At 42.9% G+C, this 19,496-nt stretch overlaps 3 protein-coding genes across 3 annotated transcripts; 1 reads left to right on the forward strand and 2 right to left on the reverse strand.

Annotated features, from left to right (window-relative positions):
- Positions 1 to 1,228: 1,228 nt before the first annotated feature.
- On the reverse strand, positions 1,229 to 5,576 carry cnot9 (CCR4-NOT transcription complex subunit 9). The gene is made up of 8 exons (XM_036545456.1): positions 5,426 to 5,576; positions 4,194 to 4,373; positions 3,915 to 4,030; positions 3,708 to 3,817; positions 3,199 to 3,308; positions 2,972 to 3,070; positions 2,575 to 2,666; positions 1,229 to 2,405 (listed from the first exon to the last, which is right to left on the reverse strand). Exons 1-8 carry the CDS (start codon positions 5,441 to 5,443, stop codon positions 2,237 to 2,239), a joined length of 894 nt encoding a protein of 297 aa, XP_036401349.1. The 5' UTR covers positions 5,444 to 5,576; the 3' UTR covers positions 1,229 to 2,236.
- A 1,633-nt stretch (positions 5,577 to 7,209) lies between these two features.
- Positions 7,210 to 17,195, forward strand: LOC118788774 (ubiquitin carboxyl-terminal hydrolase 37-like). The gene is made up of 23 exons (XM_036544836.1): positions 7,210 to 7,453; positions 7,596 to 7,761; positions 7,928 to 8,028; positions 8,683 to 8,798; positions 9,270 to 9,347; positions 9,697 to 9,785; positions 9,978 to 10,059; positions 11,007 to 11,159; positions 11,389 to 11,520; positions 11,876 to 11,999; positions 12,591 to 12,790; positions 13,107 to 13,224; positions 13,315 to 13,394; positions 13,500 to 13,664; positions 13,961 to 14,014; positions 14,444 to 14,579; positions 14,935 to 15,124; positions 15,599 to 15,765; positions 15,859 to 15,919; positions 16,079 to 16,194; positions 16,387 to 16,456; positions 16,599 to 16,737; positions 16,853 to 17,195. The coding sequence occupies exons 1-23, from the start codon at positions 7,280 to 7,282 to the stop codon at positions 16,926 to 16,928; spliced, it is 2,787 nt and encodes a 928-aa protein (XP_036400729.1). The 5' UTR covers positions 7,210 to 7,279; the 3' UTR covers positions 16,929 to 17,195.
- Positions 17,196 to 18,180: 985 nt separating this feature from the next.
- On the reverse strand, positions 18,181 to 19,358 carry LOC118788775 (endoribonuclease YbeY-like). The gene is made up of 4 exons (XM_036544837.1): positions 19,099 to 19,358; positions 18,848 to 18,979; positions 18,554 to 18,622; positions 18,181 to 18,433 (listed from the first exon to the last, which is right to left on the reverse strand). Exons 1-4 carry the CDS (start codon positions 19,306 to 19,308, stop codon positions 18,338 to 18,340), a joined length of 507 nt encoding a protein of 168 aa, XP_036400730.1. The 5' UTR covers positions 19,309 to 19,358; the 3' UTR covers positions 18,181 to 18,337.
- Between the last annotated feature and the right edge of the window lie 138 nt (positions 19,359 to 19,496).

Below are 19,496 nucleotides of genomic sequence, written 5' to 3' on the forward strand. Positions count from 1 at the left end.
GTAACTGAACGACTGCAATGAAACATTCACCACTTCAGCGGACCAGGTGGTGCGTAGTCAGGGGAACAGATCATGAGGGAACAAGGAACTGGGGGAGGGGAAAATGAAAGCATTACTCTAATTAAAAAGGGCTATTAGTTTTGGCTGTGGGCCATGCGTTGTATCAAGGCTTCTGTAGTTACATTTCAGGTATGAGATGGTAAGGCAGTGGATGGCAGCATCTCCAGCAATTTGCTTGGACAATGTATTTTTCTTTTGCTTCTCCTCTGTCCCCTGTTCTGGCCTGTAAGTACATGTAATACAAATTTACTCAGCTTCCTGGCTTGCTTTTTGGGTAAGAGCCGTTAAGGTAAACATATGTGCCCCTTGCACCTCTACACCAGTGTGTGGTATAGCCCACCTCAGCTACCACCTTTGCGCTCATATTATATCCAACATTGCACTTAAGCATGTCAATTTTGCTCTTCCCTCTGACCCCATGTTGACTTGGAAACCCAGGAAGTCATTGGACTTGACAATTAGGCAGCTTACGAGAGGCCTGGTTTCACCCAAGCAGCTAACAATCCAGTAAACTGATATCAAAATATCTTCTCAACATTCCTTAACCCAGTCTCTATTTAAATTTATATCATGACATTGATATCAAGATTATTCTTAGCTTAGCTACAATGTGCAATTCTAAAATAAAAAGGACTGCTTCGAGATGGGCATTTCTGCCATTTTTGTCAGTGATTATCCTTTCATAGACCAGTGTCATTTCCTACCTAACTGGTTTAAAACCCATCAGAGCAATCACTACAAAACCCCAGCACTCGTAAGGCTGCGTAAATTTATTTAGATAACACTTTGTCCAACAGGAAAGGGGATGTAAAACACTGTAATAATGTGCAAGGCGTGATGTCTGGTATCAGATTCACTCCAAATGGATGGCAATTGTGTGAATTGCCCTCAAAGAACAGAACGCTTACAAATGGAAAAAAAAAACTGCTCAAACCGGTAATATAAATTGTACCACTCAGCAAGCTTCCAGTGCTCCTCTAAGCTCATTAGAGGCAGTCAGACCTGGTGTTCTCAGGGGAGACTATTCTGTGATCTTTATCAGTCAGATGCAGTTTGTTAAAAGGCTGATTGTGTTGTATCTAATTAACTGCTATTAAAAATTTGGAAGTTAGAAGCCCTGTATGTGCTCATGTTCAGAAGAGCTTCAAAATGCAGACGTCAAACTCAGTCACTGCAAATACGGACCTTTATTTGCATACACACAAATGCTTCCTCAAAAGAATTCAAATTCCTAACTTCATTCAGCTGTTTGAAACACAAAAAGTTGCACTCCCACTGCATGCCTAAACATGAAGAGCTACACTGAAGGAACAGTGGAACAGGTATAGTTTCTGATGTCAGAGTACAGCTACTGAATACAGAACACACAAATTCACCTTTGAAATGTGTTTTTAAGTACTTCCAGAGGAAAGTTCAAAACCATGAAATGCTGTATCTTGGCTGTTACAGTCTTAAATGTGATGCATTACATTTAAACCTCCAGAAAATATTTTGCATAATGTCAGTGGAGGTTTCCAGGAAGTTTTGAGCAATAATAACTCACCATATGTGAAACCATTGCACTTAATAGCTGCATACACATCATAGATGAAATTCTGTGAATACATTCAAAAATATATCTTAAAATGGAGGAAAAAGTCCAAACAGGAATAAAATTATTTTCTTAAAAATAAACTTAACAAGACTGCCAGGCAAGGAAACAAACTTTTATATAAACAGGGATTTGGGGAAAAAAAATGCTTGGTTTCTTTGCCATAGCATCTTTATAGAGGTTATCCCAATTTCAAAGGGAGCTACTTTATTATACAGTATTTTCACGGTAACCTAAGAAAAGCATTAAAAGGAAGTATGGAATTCAAACTCCTGTTCAGATGAAGGCCCAGAGCGAACACGCTATCCAGACGACCCTCCCTTTTATCTCAGAGGCAGAGAGTGGATTGAAAAAAGAAGGAAAAAAAAAATAGGCTGTGCTTCACAAGACAAACGCTGGAGCTTGCTTTCTGAGGTTGGTATATGGGGCAAAATGACAGTTCAGGAGCACTTGTGTGTCTCAGTCTTCGGAAAAACGTCAGAGAGATGGCGCCACGTGTCCAGCAGACCAGCTCCTCCTACATCATCCTGTTCCGATGTCCTTATTGTTGTCCCCAAGTGCTCTGTGCAAGGGGGTTCCCTTGTGCTACTGCGGAGGCAGGGGAATGCCCCTGGGGTCTGTGATCTGGCCCTCCTGCAGGTTCTTTACCAGCTGTGCCAGCCAACGCTTGGTGGTTGTGTCGTCCTTCAGCACCTGAGCAAAGGTGGTATCCTTCAGTTGGTCTGGAAGGCACTGACGTAGGGCTTCCCGGGCCCTGGTAGGGGGAAAAGGTCAAACACACAAAGGTTAAGGGCACTTATCCCCTTTTTTTCAAATGTATGCTGTGTATGGCTCCTCCTAGTGGACATCAAAGGAGGTAAGAGGGGCAAGCACACCAAGGTAAACAACGGAATTATTCTCTTTAATACAGATTTTTTTAATACCTGGGATTATCTGAGAGGCGGAGATAACAGCGCACAACGTGCTTCAGCAGCCTAGCTGAGGGTTCTTTCGAGAGCTGCAGGACCATTTTCCCCTGCAAATTAAGGGGAGGGTGACGACATAACCTTTTTAGTTAACCCCACTTGCACTTACACAGACATGCGACAGTATTACATCACAATATGGCAATTTGCTGAATTAAAATGTTGTTATAGTTTCCATGTTATCATCACTATAAATTCCATGAACAAGCCAGAAAATGTACATGGGATCATGCTTATATAGGATTTAAACTTTACACTGTTTAAACGGATAACTTGCAAAAATTATAACCTATGTAAGTGGATCTGGGTAAGTGTGTCTGCTAAATGACAATAATGTAATGTAATGTACACTTACAAGAATCATAGCCACATGGGAGAAGCGCTCATAGGTCTGACAAATATATGCCAACCCTGTGTCATCCAATAAGATTTTCTGTAGTATAAAAGTAGCAACCTGTAGGGAAGCAAAAAGATATTAAGCAATGGCCCTGTTACCAATAGAACCTGAATGTTTCCCAGAAAGTTTATACAGATTTTACTGTCAGACATCATCGGGACAGTAAAGCAGGGCAAAGGGTGTACCGTTTTGGAAAGCTCGCTGCCAGACTCCATGATGCGAAGGCAGAGGGGAATGATCTCTGTGGTTAGTAAGAAGTTGATCACTTCCTGTTCATCTGTTTTGACCAGTGCTCCTACCAGTGGGGTATACAAAAAAATATTTCAACTTCAATGGAATGTCTTTGTTAAAGACTTGTTATTCACAAATCAGGCATTTTACAGTTCCAACAAACTGAACCAATTTTGCAGTAGCCATCAAGGCAAAACTTGTGCTGACTTTCATCAAAATCCATGCACATTATCCAAGTTAAGAAACCAGAAATCAAAGAATCAAGAATCAATCAAGAACACAAATGACTTTGCTGTTTGGCCTTGAGACTCAACTGTTGTAACATCAAAAAGTAAAATAGCATACTTATTAAATATATGTTCCTCTGTCGCAACACAGATATGGATTTGTCTCACTTCCATTAAAACATACCTACACTGGTTACAACAGAGAACCACAGCAATTTAGAATGAGACTTCAGTACCTATGACCCCAAGGCTGGTGAGACGCAGGTACTCGAAGGGGCGCGTTTTGCTGACAGTGTGCAGGAAGGGGTACAGGAACAGTGGAATATGAGCTGCCAGAAAAGCAGATCTGGAAGACAAATCACAATCCAAGAACAGATTAATGTCTCATCTTTGAGGACAGATTCCAAGTCACACAAGTTAATTCAGACTGGACAAATACGCACCTTGTCTCTGGGTGCGAGGCAACGCATTGTAGAAGTGCAAGGGCATTACACACTCTGTTGGACTGGTGTGCTGTTAAAGTCGGTGGATTAATGGAGGGATATATGTTGACAATTTCCTACAAAAACGACAGAGCATCATTAAATATTAAATACCTTCTTAGTTTGTTTTCTTCTAGATTTGTAGAACTCGTAGCAGGCACAAATCTTCATATGAAGAGAAGCGTCAGTAAGTACAAATTATTATTATTATTTTTAGATATATATATAAAAGCAACCTACCTGCAGAAGTGCAGCGATGGTGCCGCAGGAGTGCCACAGCATGGGCGCCAGGTCTGGCACCGACTCCCGCTTCTTACTGAGCTCCAGCAGGGCATTCTCCCGAGTCTCTGGGCTGGACAACTCGTTGATCCACTGGTAGATTTTTTCCCTATCCACTTGCGCCAGCGCTGTGGTTACAGCCTACAAAGAACAGGGTAAACGAAACCAGGCATTTGGGATATTAACTGGCTAGCTGGAATTCCAAAGTGCCACCGCTGTGCAACGCACTAAATGTGAACAATGAACAATCAGTTAAAATAGCGATGAAACGAGCATGTATCATCTTTTCAGAGACTTTTAAAAACGTAACTTTGGCTATGATACTTAACTCATTTGTAAGCATGTTTCTTTGCCCATTTTTGCAATGTATACAGAACATTCATTGATGCTAAACAATCAGTTTCAACTTTACGAAGTGCTATATGAGCACATGCTGCCACGCATTTCCCTCCCCAAATAAGCTCTCACTTTATACAATTACTTTGATAGTTAACAGCAGCTCAGTTGCACTCCAAACTTAAGACACGCTCTAGAACTAGCGAGCTCAATTAAGATACATTGGTATGAGGAGCTAAACCACTATAGATTTGATAGTGAATGTGCACAAAATCAAATGAAACCAGCGTTACACCTATAGTAATGCCCTCCATCCCTACACATATTTAGATAATTACTCAAACAACAGTTCGTTATGTAGCTACACCAGCTAGCAAGCTACATTAGCCAGCTCTATCAGCGTTTAGAAAACTTATGTAAGCCGTTAATTATGAACCAATTCCCCTTTTCAGAACAGATTCCAGTTGGCTAACGTTAGTTACCTCATCATCTCGCAAGCAATGCTGATTGCACGTCAAACTCGGATAGCTAGGCTACTTTGCTAGTGAAATCATGTCTCCTAACAGCTCGGCAGCTAGCTAGTCCACAGGGTTGTCAGTGTTTATTAGTGGCACTTGCAAGCTACACAAATATGATGCTCTGCTTTCAAAGCCATGTGTTGAAACTAACTTATCTACGCATCCAACACTGACAAATGTTTAGATAACTCACTCACTAGCTAACTAAAGAACTTGACAATACATTTTAAGTGTAAAGTCAAGCACATCTTGTAGGATAGACTGACTAGCTAGTTGAGGAGTTCGTTTTGGGGCCTAAAGCATCAAAAATATCTTTTAACAAAAACGATATAATCTTACTGCTCCTGTAGCCAGCATTCTCTGAAGCGCCTGGATATGGTCCCCCGGCGGCTGTTGAGTACCTATTTTAAATCACTCTGACTCAATATTAATAGTAAAAATACTCTCTGTTACGACAACAGAGACACCACCCGGGCAAGCAGTTGCAAGCGCCGGAAATGTGACCTTTGAACCCTGACCCTGCGCCGACATTTGACAAATCAAACATTTATGGATTGTGCCACCTTAACATATCATTCGTTTTGTTATATAGCTATGTTTTGTAGGTAGGCTATTATAACACACACTTAAACCTGAAAACTATTGCTGCGATACAATTGTTATTTTCATTTTGACAGTCGCCACGTCCCTGGATCGCTACAGTGGTTTGCGGCATTTCACTGTAAAACTGCAGTGTAACTTTCTCATTAATTGTATCACATGATTTTACATGTAACACGAACACCTCATCTTTTGCCACTTCGCTTATATAGTCTAAGAAAAGCCGCACACACGCAATTTATTACTCATTTTGTGCACTCTCGTGGCTCAGACAGCCGCAAATTTAAATTTCTGAGGAAACACAGGCAGACATAAACCACACCTCCCAGATAGCTTGCGTTGTGGGTTCACGCAAATCTCGCGAGAAGGTGTTCTCGAGCCCCATTTCCGCTGTAAATTTTCACCTTCCCGCCATCACACAGACGTGCAGAAATGCATACTTTCACCGACGTAGCAGCTGACACCTCTTGTTGGTTGCAAGCATAGGTACCCGTTAAAATTCCCTGAGGAATTACTCGTTTTTATTTTAAAGGCGTCGACTTTCGTAAGTATTTCGTCTTTATTATTTAGCGTGAAGCTTGTTTTCCTTTTCACATGACAAATTCTCTTTGCCAATTATTTCTGGCCTTGATGCCATAACATTAGCTCCCTAGCTACAAATAAACATGCAGTCTGTGCTATTAGCCTACTTGCGCGGCAACTTGCTTGTGCACTTTACAGATATCTGGCTAGCTGGTGATCTAGCTAAATTACAGATAATGTTTTTGTTTTGTTTTCTCATAAAAAGTGTCCCTGTTACTGTCAGTCCGACAAAGTGGCGAAACGCTGTGAATATGCTAGCTAGTCAACTAACCGGTTGCTTGTTTCACTTTTTTTCTTAACCAGTAAGCTAAATTAGCTAACAAGTTAGGTATAGCGTTGTTATTTATCTAACGTTAGGTAGTAGTGGCTACTTAATTAACACTGTTAGCGAAAGTGCTAATTAGCGTTAGCTACGTGTGTTTATGTTTCCGAAGTAGCTAGCTGGTTTAGAGAGTAGTAGAAACATTAGCTACCTGAACGGACCCGCCGGAACAGTGCGACTTATTGCTCTTAAAAAACACATTCAGGTAAACATCCTTAGGTAGGACGATAATGTTAGCTAGCATGTGCCATGGTTTTTGACCAAAAAAAAAAACGTGACTAGCGAATTGTTCATTTGCCTTTGCACACGCAGTAGCCATGTCCAAATCTCGCTGTGCCTTTTAATACTGTTGTGGTCGAATACGAACACAGTGTCTTTATGAACATCTTACAACAGTTGAGTTTTATTCTCACAAAATACCGTTCGACTCTGTTTTGTGTGACATCTAGTTCGGTACTTTGTAGGAAAATTAATTTAATATGGACATTATTTGCACGATGCATAAACTCATCTAAGTAGTTAAAGCCATTGCATGTGAGTGCCTAAATTCAGATGGAGCTGAAGTCTTCGTTTGAAATAGTTTTGAGAAACTCCTTTCTCCCTTAACGGCCAGGAGGCTGCCGGCTCTTCTTTGGTTCAACTTTGCTGTGAAACGGGGCATCCAAGGAGCTGCATCCTCACAACCACTGATGGCGCCTGTGGTGCCCAGGCTCCCCCATTGCGGTGCTGTCCGCATCCGCATCTCCAGCTTGGAGCTGGGGACGACCAAGTGGAAAGAAGGCAGCTTTGAGATACATGAGAGGGATAGCAAAGTCAACCTATGCCTGAAGTTCAGCAGTGGGGGCGCCCCCAAAATCTTTCAGGTACAGAGATTAACTTTGATAATGTTTGAAGTTACATACAAAGACGTGTGGAAAATATATTAGCATTGTTAATGCACATCTTTTGGATTGCAGGAAGTATATAAGAGCAGTTCAGTTGATTGTTTGTTCTTTTTGCCTGCAGCTAAAACAAAATGTGAAGAATGTGGTGCTGGGCCCAATGCAGAGCAGGATTCGGATTGTGGTGTCTCTGAAGGACTCGAGTGTGGTCACCTTCGACAAGGTACCTGTCGCTGTGGCCCAGAAAATGAAAGACTACCTGGAGAAACTGAAACAGGGTAAACAGACAGGTAGGTGGTTTGTTTGCTGTCGTGTCTTTTTTGGGGATTTCCATCTCATTTCGCATATAGAACAACAAATTATAGTCCTTAGTATCAGCCATTGTGTACAATGATTTGAATGTTATTCTGTTATTGCAGAGTTATGGAGAGCCATAAAAACTCTTCTCTTTTATAGTTCTAAAGGCAACCCAGGGAAGTGTGAGTTTTGGCAGTGTCTTGGGGAATCGATCACTCAGGAATGACCCCGGCCCACATCTCTCTTCTGCAGAGAGACAGGTAGAGTATGAAAGATCCTTCAGGAAGTTGAGAGGCTGAGAGGATTCATGGATTCATCATCCAGAGTAGATCTCAGGTTTAAATCCGGAATGGGGCCGTGCTGTTCTACCTTGAAGCAAGATACATAATGTTGGGTCCAAAATTAACTTTATTGGTCCGCTAGCCAGCGTCGCAGATGGATGAAAAAATTCACCAGCTAGCTAAGCAAACATCATTTTTGCAAATTAAGCTACAATTTGCCTGAATTGTGTGAGGCACACATCTGTATGGTAGTAACACGTTATGTTATTAGCTGAAACTGTTATCCAGCAGAATAACATTGCAAATAAAGCTAATGCCTTAACAACAGTGTTTCCTGCTACTACTAGCCAGCTATCCAGGCAGACATTATGTACGTACATAAATAATTGATTGGAGTTGAAGTTGAAGTTTGAGTCGAACTTACTCCCACAGCCACACAAAATGGTAGGCTATAACAAAATAATATTTAAAAAAAACATTTGTTAAAAATTGTGGAGAGTATTTACTATTACACATTAATTTCCTGTTTGTTTTTAGTATTATATAAAATGTTACTAACTTGCACACTTCAAAAACATTTAAAATTTAAAGGTAGTAGGGCTGCCCTAAATCCTGCCCTTGTATTCTCCTCAGGCCACACCCAGGCGAGCCAGTTTGGACGGCAGAGAGGAGACCCCCCTGCGCAGGCCCCTGGGGAGCCCCAGTCGGGTCACATCCACACCGGTCCGCGGCGGGCTCTCTGAGAACAGGTAGGCCAGGATGCCCTGTTCCGGGGGCAGGGGGCGAGGCGCTCTCTGCACAGCCCTGTTGCTTCTGCTGTGTTCCTGCCATCAGTAGAGTTCTTACAAAGCCAAAGTGCCTTAATGTTGAAGTTAAACATTTTTAAAGATGTGGGGGTCAGAGTACGGATGTCTTGATATGAAAACGGCTTAAGAGGGAGTGTATTGATTCCACTTCCAGGGTATATGCATTAGTGTGTTTTCCTGAGCACCATAGTTGTTTTGACTGAATTCATGATCATTTTAACATGGGAGTGGGGTGTTGGGTTCTTCAACTGGTCAAATAGCTAAATTACTCAATACACGGAATGAAAGTGGGTGTCTCCACAAGAGAAAAAGAACATGGGGGCCTTTATTATGTTTGGCTGAGCCAGGTGTTTTGCCTGTGTTTTCTAAGTAACTCAAACACATGGTGCTGCCTCTCTCTGACATTTCTTTCAGAATTGAGAAAAGGAAGAGGCTAATAGCCTCAGAGAGCGACCTGAGTGAGGACTACCCCAAGGAGAATGACTCTTCCAGGTAGGCCGGGGCATAGCAGGCTTAGGAGCTGGGGTTGGGTGGAAGTTATGAGGTTTTTTCAAAAAAAAAAAAAAAAACTCAGCACTGGTTATAAAGGGCCACAGTTTCTGCAGGCTTTTGTGTCAGCCAGGCAGTGAATGACCTGATTCTGTTAATCATCATCTTGATTGAACCAGTTTAACTCCTTTTCCCAGTTCAGAGGGTGTAAAAAAAAAAAAAAAAAAAAAGCTTCTGTATTGTAGCCCTCCCGGGTCAACATAGTGTTGACTTTATATTAAAGGTGCTTTAACATGTACAGTGATTCAGGATGTACCATGGAGAAGAGCATTTTGTTCAACTGGCTTTGCAGCAATAACAAGGCCACCCTGGACCCATCTCGGAAGTTTCTGCAGAGCTGCAAGGAGAAGCTGAGACAGTCAGAGGAGAACAGAAGCTCAGGTTTGCAGCAGTCCATTTTCAGTTTAATGTCTGCATGGGAGCTCTGTGCTCTCATACAGTTGAAGCAATATGAAGTGTGCTCACTGAAGAGCAGTAAGATACATGCATGCATGGTGTTTCTTGTGACTCCTTTTCCAGTTCAGATAGAGACTTAGGTTGATGTTGCTCTTTACTTTTATTTGCTTTGACCAGGTCCGGCTCCACTGCAGCCATCGTCCTTCTACAGCAGCCGGTCAGTGACAAAGGACTCACATGGACGCTCATTCCTGGATAGGTATTTTATCACTGTTTTTGCTGTTATTATTCACATATTGTTGTCTCCGTTAATGATCAAAAACTTCCAATCTGTGTTGCAGATTATGTTTTGGTTACAGGATCCTCTTGTCTTCTCACTTGACCTTTCCCCAGAAAGTACAAAATGGTTCCATGTTGCCCTAGCAGTAGCTAAGATAAGGCTGTTAATGTGAAATTGAAAGATAGGGACAAGTCCTCACTCTGTCAATAGTCAAATTTAGTCAAAAAAGTTTCTGCACTAGGAAGAGCTCATGGCATCATTGGCTGTGTGTTTTCTAGGATCCTTCTCAGAATTTTTATCATTGCATTACATTTACGTTATTGTCATTTAGCAGATGCTTTTTATCAAGAATGACTCACATAGGTTACAGTTTTATCTCTTTATACAGCTGGATATATACTGAGGAGATTGTGGTACCTTGCCCATTGGGGAATCAAACCAGCCACCTTTAAGTTATAAGCCCCGCTCATTACCATTATACCATGCTGCTGCCCCATTATCATGCAGAAGAGTTGATACAGATGACACTAAAAATATTTCTCCACCTAATGTTTTTTTTTATGTAATTTACATAATTATTATTTCAGCCCATACCACTATAAACTATTTTCCACTACAGTCATTAAGACATTTACTACTTATTCTTTCCTGGACCTTATGTACCCAAGCTTTCTCTAGTTAGTTCAGATTCCCTCCTGAAAAATCTCTTTTGTGGCATAAGTAAGTGTTTAGCACAGTTAATGAGTGTTTTGGCACAGTTAAGGCGAATGGGCGACCTGCTGTTATCACAGCTAAATCGCAGTAGATTGCTAATCGGCATGCTGCTGCCAGCTGGACCTGTGCTGACATGAGGCAAACTTGGCTAGTGCTGCAGTCACAAACACTTCATAATATGAAATTTTGCACAATTTCATTTTTTTTTCCAGGCCAAGCAGTACAATCCAGTCTCCCTCTTCTAAAAGGAGCCTGCTGTTCCCCAATCACTCGACACCATTCAAGAAGGTTCGGCCCAGCGGGGACTACAGTGGATGGAGGCCCAGACCCTCCCTTCTGCCTCAGCCTCAGTCTGCTCTGCAGGGGTAAGGAGGGGGTCCCACCCAATCCACTGGATCTCTCACAATCTGATACCCTGAATACTGTGCACAAGTATGTGCACATAGATTTGGCTGTTTACCAGTTAGTGTGGGCTGTTTTTTTTTCTTTGTCGTCCACTCGATATCTAAAGTGTCCCCTGTGCTTTATGAGTAAATTATGAATGCCCTTATTTTTATTAAGAGCATGTTTTGAATAGATTGTTTCTGCTCGCAGATTCTCCAACCTGGGAAACACGTGCTACATGAATGCCATTCTGCAGTCCCTGTTCAGCCTGCAGTCCTTCTCCAATGACCTGCTGAAACAGGGCATCCCCTGGAAGAAGGTCCCCACTAACGCCCTGCTCAGGTAGCCTCAGCAAAAGGAGACTGGGGGCGGGGGTGGAATTAAGTGGTACTAATTTTTAGGCTCAAGAAGGTGGACTACAGATACTGTCCAGAGATGTCAGCAGAACAAGACAAATATGGACATAGGTCAAAGGGGAATTTTACACTGATGCTTGGAAGTATATTTACTATCACAAAGAGACTTGCATTGGCAGGGGCAGAGCAAAGATTATTAGTGTTCAAGGCCAGGCTTGACACAGTGCTAAATACTCTCTAGATGGTGGGCAGAATGATGAGCCCAGTTGGGCTGAATGGCCTGCTCTTGCCATTAAACAACTTTTCTTCCCATGGTCCTGCATTTTGTTCTGTCTGTGAAGGCGCTTTGCCCACTTGCTGGCGAAGAAGGACATTTGCGGCCCGGAGATGAAGAAGGACCTGCTGAGGAGGGTGAAGAGCGCCATCTCCTCCACAGCCGAGCGCTTCTCAGGGTACATGCAGAATGTAAGTCCCCCTTCCTCCCACTACCAGTGTCTCATTGAGACAAGCCTTTACCAGACCGATCTCTCTTCTTTAAGGGGCGTGAAGGAAAATGTGTTATTCAGCAGGCCAAGTGAAGTGAATTTGTGGACTCGGTAATGTATTTGATCAGTATTCAAAGTAGAGGACATGTATGAAGTCTTTCTTTAAAGGTTTTACTGGATCCCTTTTTAGGATGTCAAATACAAACGGTGATGATTACATTACTTTCTGCTTCATTGCACACACTTATTCTCCTGTAACACAAATTGTCTAACTCACTGAGAATACCATACACCATATATCTATAAGGACCACCTTCTGCATGTACAATCTTTTGCCTGTCATATAGATTTGATTATGTTGCCCTGTGTGTAAAGACTTGCAGCTTTTAAAGCTTTTACCTTCGCTTCTAAATTGTTGAATTGCCTAACTTTGTCAAAGAACTTTGTAGACTTCAGTTTGTTGTTGTTATAGTTCATGACATGGCCATGAAGGAGGTTTTAGTTAGATTTCCCTAGAGTGCGCTTGTAAATATTTAAAGAATGGTTTGTGGGGAATTTGTTCTTTGTACAGGATGCCCATGAGTTCCTCAGCCAGTGTCTGGATCAGCTGAAGGAGGATGTGGAGAAGATCAACAGGAGTTTGAAGAATGAGCCCTGGGAGGAGCTGCAGGGGGCACGGCCAGGGGAGGACACCAACACCTCCCGAATTTACACCTGCGCCGTGGGAGCCAATATGGAGTTTGAGGTGCAGCACACCATCACTTGTAAAGGGTGGGTATTACTGTCTCAAACTTGCGTGGAGATCATGGCAGTGGGAATCTCATTCTTGTTTGTCTCTTCTATGGTAGTCACACAAGATCAGTTTACTGCTGTAAGTGGCACATTGGGCTGTTCACTGAAAAATGTGCACTGTGGTTCACCTTAGTATTTATGGTGTATATCTTCACTGAAGCTGAAGTTAATTTAGTATTCACAAGGTTGACTTATAAATGCCATATATGGCTAACCAAATGCTCCCTGTTTTTTTTGTTTTTTTTGTGTTACTAAATTGCCCTACTAATCCTTTAATTGGTTGTCTTTGTTTCAGTTGTGGAGAGACTGTGACCAAGCGGGAGCAGTTTAATGACCTGTCCATTGACCTGCCCAGGAGGAAGAAGACACTTCCACTGAGATCCATACAGGACTCCCTGGATCTGTTCTTCCGGGTACGTAAAAATGAAATGTACACTGTGTCAAGCTGTATATTAGAGTGCTTTTCCCAAAAGTCTAGTAATCAAACCTTTGGATTTCCCCAGATGGAAGAGATTGAATATTCCTGTGAGAAGTGCAGTGGGAAATCAGCAACGGTAACACACAAGTTCAGTAAACTCCCCAGGTAAGGTTCTGTGTTTTTATTTTTTTTTTCCCCCAGTCTCTTGTTCAGGAGGAATTAATCAAGTATTTAGTGGAACTGAATGTGTGTTTGTGTGATCTTTCATAGGGTGCTGATCCTCCATCTGAAACGGTACAGTTACAACGCCCAGCTGGCCCTCAACAGCAAGCTGGGTCAGCAGGTCCTCATCCCCAGATACCTCACTCTGTTGGCCCACTGCACTGACTCCACACGGCCCCCACTCAGTCTCGGCTGGAGTGCACACGCAGCCATGTACGTAAGAAGAGCAGAGGTCCTTTAGACTTTAAAGCCATGATCTGACTTATAATACCTCTCTTCCATTGTAGAACCTTAGCTAGGAAGTCTTACTACAGAGCAGTAGACTGGCTCATTATTCCCTTTGAGTTAAGGGAAAGATTCATTGAGATGGTTACATGCCTGGTTGAAACAAAACGCTGAAAACACTGACCCTCCTGGGCAAGGATTGAGTGTATCCTACCCTGAACAGGCTGTCATTTCCATCTCAGGTTCCCTGCTGTCTAAACACTGGTGCCGTTTTGCCTTTTCAGGTCACGAACGCTGAAGACTTCCCAGTCTGTAAACTCCTCGACACTCCTCACATGGTGAGCATTTATATGCCTAAGGCTATTTTCCATGTAGCGTTTCTTGTGTCTGTTACTTGACTGAGCTTCAGACCAGTGTGTAGTCATCACAGTTTAAATTACAAGATATAATCTCATAAAAAGGATGGTAACAAGAGTAGTCCCAGGTCTTAAAATAATGATGTATGAACAGACTGCACTTAGTATCCTTAGCAGTGGATTCGATTGAAATATTTAGTTTTTAAAGGGATTTGTAAGATGGACCAAGAAAGCTGTCATCTTCTCTGAGTAGTAACTGGTGGATACAGGTGGAGATTATTTAAAAGTAAATCTCACGCTGAAGTGTTTCTTAATAGAGACTTCTAAATGTATGGGATGAATGCAAGTATTTGTAGTGGATTCAGAAACTCTGTGACCTGGAAACATGTTTGTTTTTGTATTTTTCTACAGCAAAGGCTCTCTCAAACCTGACAGCTCCAGCAGCATTTTCCCAGACTCAGACAGCGAAGAGGAACTGACCAGGAGGACAGCAAACCTCAAGTGCAGGCCCAGTGACTGTCTGGGTGACGAAGAGAGAACAGACAAGGTGCGGTTCCCACAAAGCATCACAGAGGCATAAATCTCCGGGGAGACTGTGGGAACAGCCAGGGGTCCTGACTGATTTCTCTGCTGTGTGCGAAAATATAACGCTTCATTGTTATTTATTATACAGGTTCCAAATTTTGTCCGTGAAATGCAGAGCACAGCGTAATATGCAAATTACAATGAAGTAAAACAGAGACAACTACCTATCATACTAAATCTGGCAGCATCAACAATTTTCTATATGAATAAGTGTGTATTGGTTGGGAACAGATGTGAGTTGTACCACCAAGGTTCCACAGATGGTGGATCTTTCAGACACATGTGAATTGATTTGTGGCATTTCCCTGCACCTTCAGGTGCCACGTGGCACATCAGCCGAGTTTCTGGACTACAGCGGGGTCAGTGATGACGAGATGCTTGCAGCAGCACTGGAAATGAGCCCTGAGGATGATCCCGCGGGCAGCCCTGACACCGGATACGGCGACGGAGATGCACCAGACTTGAGTCGTCACACCCATCCCATGGATGCAGACACAACCTCTACAGGTAGCAGCATTAACTCAGCAAGAGCCAGTTCAAAAGCAGTTTGTGTGTATATATATTACACACACACACACACACAGCATTGAGCAAGTTCCTTTCCAGTTAACAACCAACACTAGCAGTATCTTGTATTGTAGTAATCAGGTTAACTTGGAGGACATTGAATTTAAGACTTTGGATGGAATCTCTTGCTTTGTTTTATTTAGGGCAAGCCATGTAACTTAAATTTTACATAGTCTATTCATCAGATTGATGTTAGCTCATTTAACTGAGGTTAAATACATACCTCAAGAATACAACAGAGTTACCCCATGCAGGAATGAAACCTGCAGCTCTCTGGTCAGAATAGAATAGAATAGACTGTCATTGCACGGTGGGGGTGCAGAAGACCAGTCCCTTAAACTCTGTTCTACACCAGCTCCCCAGTGTACTTGCTCTGTGGCTGTACTGACAACAAGCGGCAATATGTCTGCACAGGTGTGACGGACTGTCTGAACAGGACCAAGGACCTGGATGAGAACAAGGAGAACCAGACCCCTGAGGGGGTGCAGGGGGAGCTGGACTGGCTGCAGCAGTGCAGTTTGGAGCAGGAGAGGGAGGAGCAGGAGCTGCAGCAAGCCCTGGCCCAGAGCCTGCAGGAGCATGTGAGAACCTCGGCTCAGCAACCCCTCCTGTAGCGGGCAGAGAGCGCGAATGCCTGTGACTGATTTCTGTGCATCTGTGTTTTTTCTTTGCAGGAAGCTCGTGAAATGAAAGAGGACGATGACCTTAAAAGGGCCACAGAGCTCAGCTTGCAAGGTAAAGTGTGGGTGGAGACGGCATCTCTTTCAGCTTGTATCTAATTCAATTCATTCTTCCCACTGGATGATTTTTACAAATCATAGCGTGGCGGCAGGGACGGGAAAAACAAGTGTTGCGTCTGTCTGTCTTTTAAGACTCTTCTTCCTAACCTTACAGAGTTCAACAGCTCTTTAGCAGAGCTCCACTGTTCTGATGAGGACTCAGGGAATGAGGATGTCTTTGACATGGAGTACAGTGAGACTGAGGCTGAAGAGCTGAAGAGAAATGCTGAGGTACCAAATGAATGTAGCATTCACCAAGGCTACGTTTTAAGGTTTTAACACCTCTTAAGACACTGAGGCCTACAAAACCATGGCCTTTGTCAAGTCTGAGCTAAAGCCTCAACTCTGGTTTCATCCATGTGTACGTGTGTAGTGAGGGTAAGCCCATACCATTTCAGCTTTTCTCTAAACTTTGCTCTGCAGACTGGAGAGATGGCCAATTCATTCAGACTCATCAGTGTGGTCAGCCACATTGGCAGCAGTTCATCCTCAGGTAAGAACCAGCAGCAGGAAAAGCTCTATATCATGCACATACAGTTATCCAAATGGAACACTCCCCCACCTGCAGCTGGACCTAGAACAGCAGTAGCTACATCATTGGTAACCTCCTCGCCTTGTTACACGTACACACACAGGGCACTATATCAGTGACGTCTACGACATGAAGAAGCAGTCGTGGCTGACCTACAACGACCTGGATGTGTCACGCACGCAGGAGTCGGCCGTGCAGAGAGACCGGGACAGGAGCGGGTACATATTCTTCTACATGCACAAGTAAGTGTCTCCCCATGGATGTGTTTTGCTGCTGCTGTTCTCGTATTTTCCTCATGTGCATTTATTCTGGAGCTTCCGCATGCTGACTGTCACCTCCATCCCCTGTCATTGACAGAGACGTGTTTGAGGAGCTGTCAGAGCTGGAGAGGGCGGGTCCTGCAGCCACTCTGGGGAGCATGGCCACTTCATGAGTGAACCGTTCTCACGCGGACGACGGTTGACTGGATCTCTGTGATGAACGGATGCACCTGGACTCAAAGCCACAGCATTTCCAGTACTACTGATCACTTGTCCACCTTCCTTTGTGTTACGCACTTTTTTTCAGAAAAACACAGGTAACACTTGGTCATAGCTGGTTTACCTTCAACCTTGCTCCTGATTCTCTCCCAGGCCCTAGAGAAAGGCAACACACATATTTTATTTGTTTGACAGTGCATTTTTAAAATGTTAATGTTTATTCAGACAAGTCATAAGCTTTTCAGAATCAGGTTTTCCCATTCTTTATTTGCTGTGTAAATTCCGTAATGCAAGTTACTCTCCTTCATTGACATTTTAGCAAAAACACATCTGAACATGATATTAGTTGATGGCAGATCATCCATTTTACATGTGAATTGGCTATATTGTTTTGAGACAAATACATTTTGTGTCAGAAGGGGCATGCTGGGTGAAATAAGTCTTGTTGGGCCTTGTTTGGTGATATGCAGCCTAAAGACATTGGTGCAATATTTATTTTGTAGCGAGAACTTGCCAGTGAGCTTTTGTATTTTCCGTCTGTCCCAAAGAACCTGAAATTAGGTGGAGCTTGTTGTGAATGCAACTCATGTTTGTTATTAATTTTAATAAATATTTTATTCATGTTTTATGAACCTCTGTCAAATCAGTTGATGATGAGGTGGTTCGCGTGTTTAAGAGCTCGTTGCTATAGCTTGACATCAGCTGAATTGTCCCTTGTGCCTCTCTCAATTCAACTCCCACTAAAGTGTCATCTTCTACACACCTTTGCACAATCGGCTTTAATTAGAATGCGTTCTTTAAAAGTCGGTCAACTGCTTAGAAATTGGAGGGATGGGGAAATGTAAGCTTATAGGTGACTTTCTTATTTCAAGTCTAAGAGTGTTTCATGTGATCATCCTTTTTAGTACCCAACATGGCCAGTATGCACATTATTGCATTAATTGTGGACTTTATACATGTCATCTTCACACTGCTGTTTTACCGGTCTTCATTTCATTGAGCCCAGACTGGAGAGGTTTCCCCCTGAATTCTGATTTTCATGAAACCTAAGCTTGCATTATTAGCAGCTGCCCATTTTGGACTCTTCCTGAAACATGTTTTGAAATAAAGTGATTTTAAAAAGCTTTGTTTTTGTTATTTTTTTTCCTCTCCCATTCTTTTGTGTTTAATTCAGAATTATGTGTGTTTATTCTTATCTGTTTTGATAATGAGGATACCGTAGCAAGATTTACCATGAATGATTAAGCCTTGCGTTATTTAGTAATTTGATACATGTCCATAGCGCTTGAAAGAAAAATGTGACCCCAATATCCCCTACACGGCTCCAGTCTTGTGTAGTTTGTCCCAGCTTCCGACGGAGTGGTCACGTATCATCGCCGTGTCTTTTTGTGAGAGGCTGTAGCTGGCTTCCCGTGAGTCTGTTGAATTCGTTCAGAATGTACTTCTCCTTCTGGAACATCTGTATGCAAGGAGGTGGGGGAGGCATCATTAGATATTTACAGTACAAGAGTTGCTGTCCTTATGGTGCTTATCGCGGTGTGATAATTGTGTCATAATCGACAAACCATTCTTACCGTACCTGTGTCCACTCTTCCTCGGTTCCGTGCTTGTACCCAAGCAGGTGACAAATTCCATGCGCTGTCACTACCTGAGGTAGGAAGACACAAGGTCAATTCCGTGACACTGAAATTAGGTGAAAATTTAGTGTTTTCTGTTGTTTTGGAACTACTGTTAAGATGGGAACGGTGAAAGCAATACGCCGTTGAGATGTCCCGCATATCGCCGTGTTTGCTGCGCATGTGGGTGCTGCGCCCTCCCGCAGAACTTTAGGCTTCAGTTAAGGACTTCTGCATGTGTTCTGCGGCTCGCTTACTGTCAGCGCGCTGTGAAAATCTTGTGACTCCTCCTGACACTGTCTCATAAGGTATTGCACTCCAAGGAAAATGTCCCCCAGATTTAACTCCTCTCTGTGATGACAGACAGGCATCTTCCCAGGTTCCAGGTTCTAAACATCGAGCACAGCATGCAAAAATGTTATGTCAAAATCATACCAGTGCAATTGTCTACAAGTCAGGGAGCAAGCAGTATTAGCGCTTCACGACCAATGGGGAAACGTATACTAACCTCGTAGAAGGGGAAAGAGAGCACATCCGTTGGCATGTTCTTGTTCCTGTAAGTGTTGTTGATGCGTTGAATCCTTTCGTTGTCCACGCAAATCAATCCCAAATCAAATTTCTGGACACCAATTATCTGTCGTAAAGTCTCCACATCCCTACGGAGCCTGGCACGTCGCAGCGGCACCACGTTCTGGAGGTTTCGTAGAATTAAACTCATCGTTGTGAGACAAACACGCACATGTCCCGAATCAAGGAATTAAAATAGTAGCCAATATCTTCATCCAACTCTTCTCTACCCTTTCGAAAGTACGCGTGGGTATGATCTGATATGACCAACTTCAGTTGGCGAGCGGGCTAGCGATCTAACAAATAGACTTTAGTAAAATGCCATTTTAGTAGATGTAA

The sequence above is a fragment of the Megalops cyprinoides genome, chromosome 14 (genome assembly GCF_013368585.1).
Source record: "Megalops cyprinoides isolate fMegCyp1 chromosome 14, fMegCyp1.pri, whole genome shotgun sequence".
NCBI classification, from domain to species: domain Eukaryota; kingdom Metazoa; phylum Chordata; class Actinopteri; order Elopiformes; family Megalopidae; genus Megalops; species Megalops cyprinoides.

What these genes read in the sequence shown, in the direction of transcription:
- LOC118788775 (XM_036544837.1), bottom strand. Translation starts at nt 19,308, where the DNA reads ATGAGTTTAATTCTACGAAACCTCCAGAACGTGGTGCCGCTGCGACGT. An exon ending in TCTCTTTCCCCTTCTACGAG is followed by an intron (nt 18,980 to 19,098) that starts GTTAGTATACGT and finishes CTCGATGTTTAG; the next exon opens with AACCTGGAACCTGGGAAGAT. An exon ending in ATTTTCACAGCGCGCTGACA is followed by an intron (nt 18,623 to 18,847) that starts GTAAGCGAGCCG and finishes TTCCTACCTCAG; the next exon opens with GTAGTGACAGCGCATGGAAT.
- cnot9 (XM_036545456.1), bottom strand. An exon ending in CCATCGCTGCACTTCTGCAG is followed by an intron (nt 4,031 to 4,193) that starts GTAGGTTGCTTT and finishes TCGTTTTTGTAG; the next exon opens with GAAATTGTCAACATATATCC. An exon ending in CGCCTCTCAGATAATCCCAG is followed by an intron (nt 2,406 to 2,574) that starts GTATTAAAAAAA and finishes TCCCCCTACCAG; the next exon opens with GGCCCGGGAAGCCCTACGTC.
- LOC118788774 (XM_036544836.1), top strand. Translation starts at nt 7,280, where the DNA reads ATGGCGCCTGTGGTGCCCAGGCTCCCCCATTGCGGTGCTGTCCGCATC. An exon ending in AAGTTCAGTAAACTCCCCAG is followed by an intron (nt 13,395 to 13,499) that starts GTAAGGTTCTGT and finishes GATCTTTCATAG; the next exon opens with GGTGCTGATCCTCCATCTGA. An exon ending in CACAGAGCTCAGCTTGCAAG is followed by an intron (nt 15,920 to 16,078) that starts GTAAAGTGTGGG and finishes CTAACCTTACAG; the next exon opens with AGTTCAACAGCTCTTTAGCA.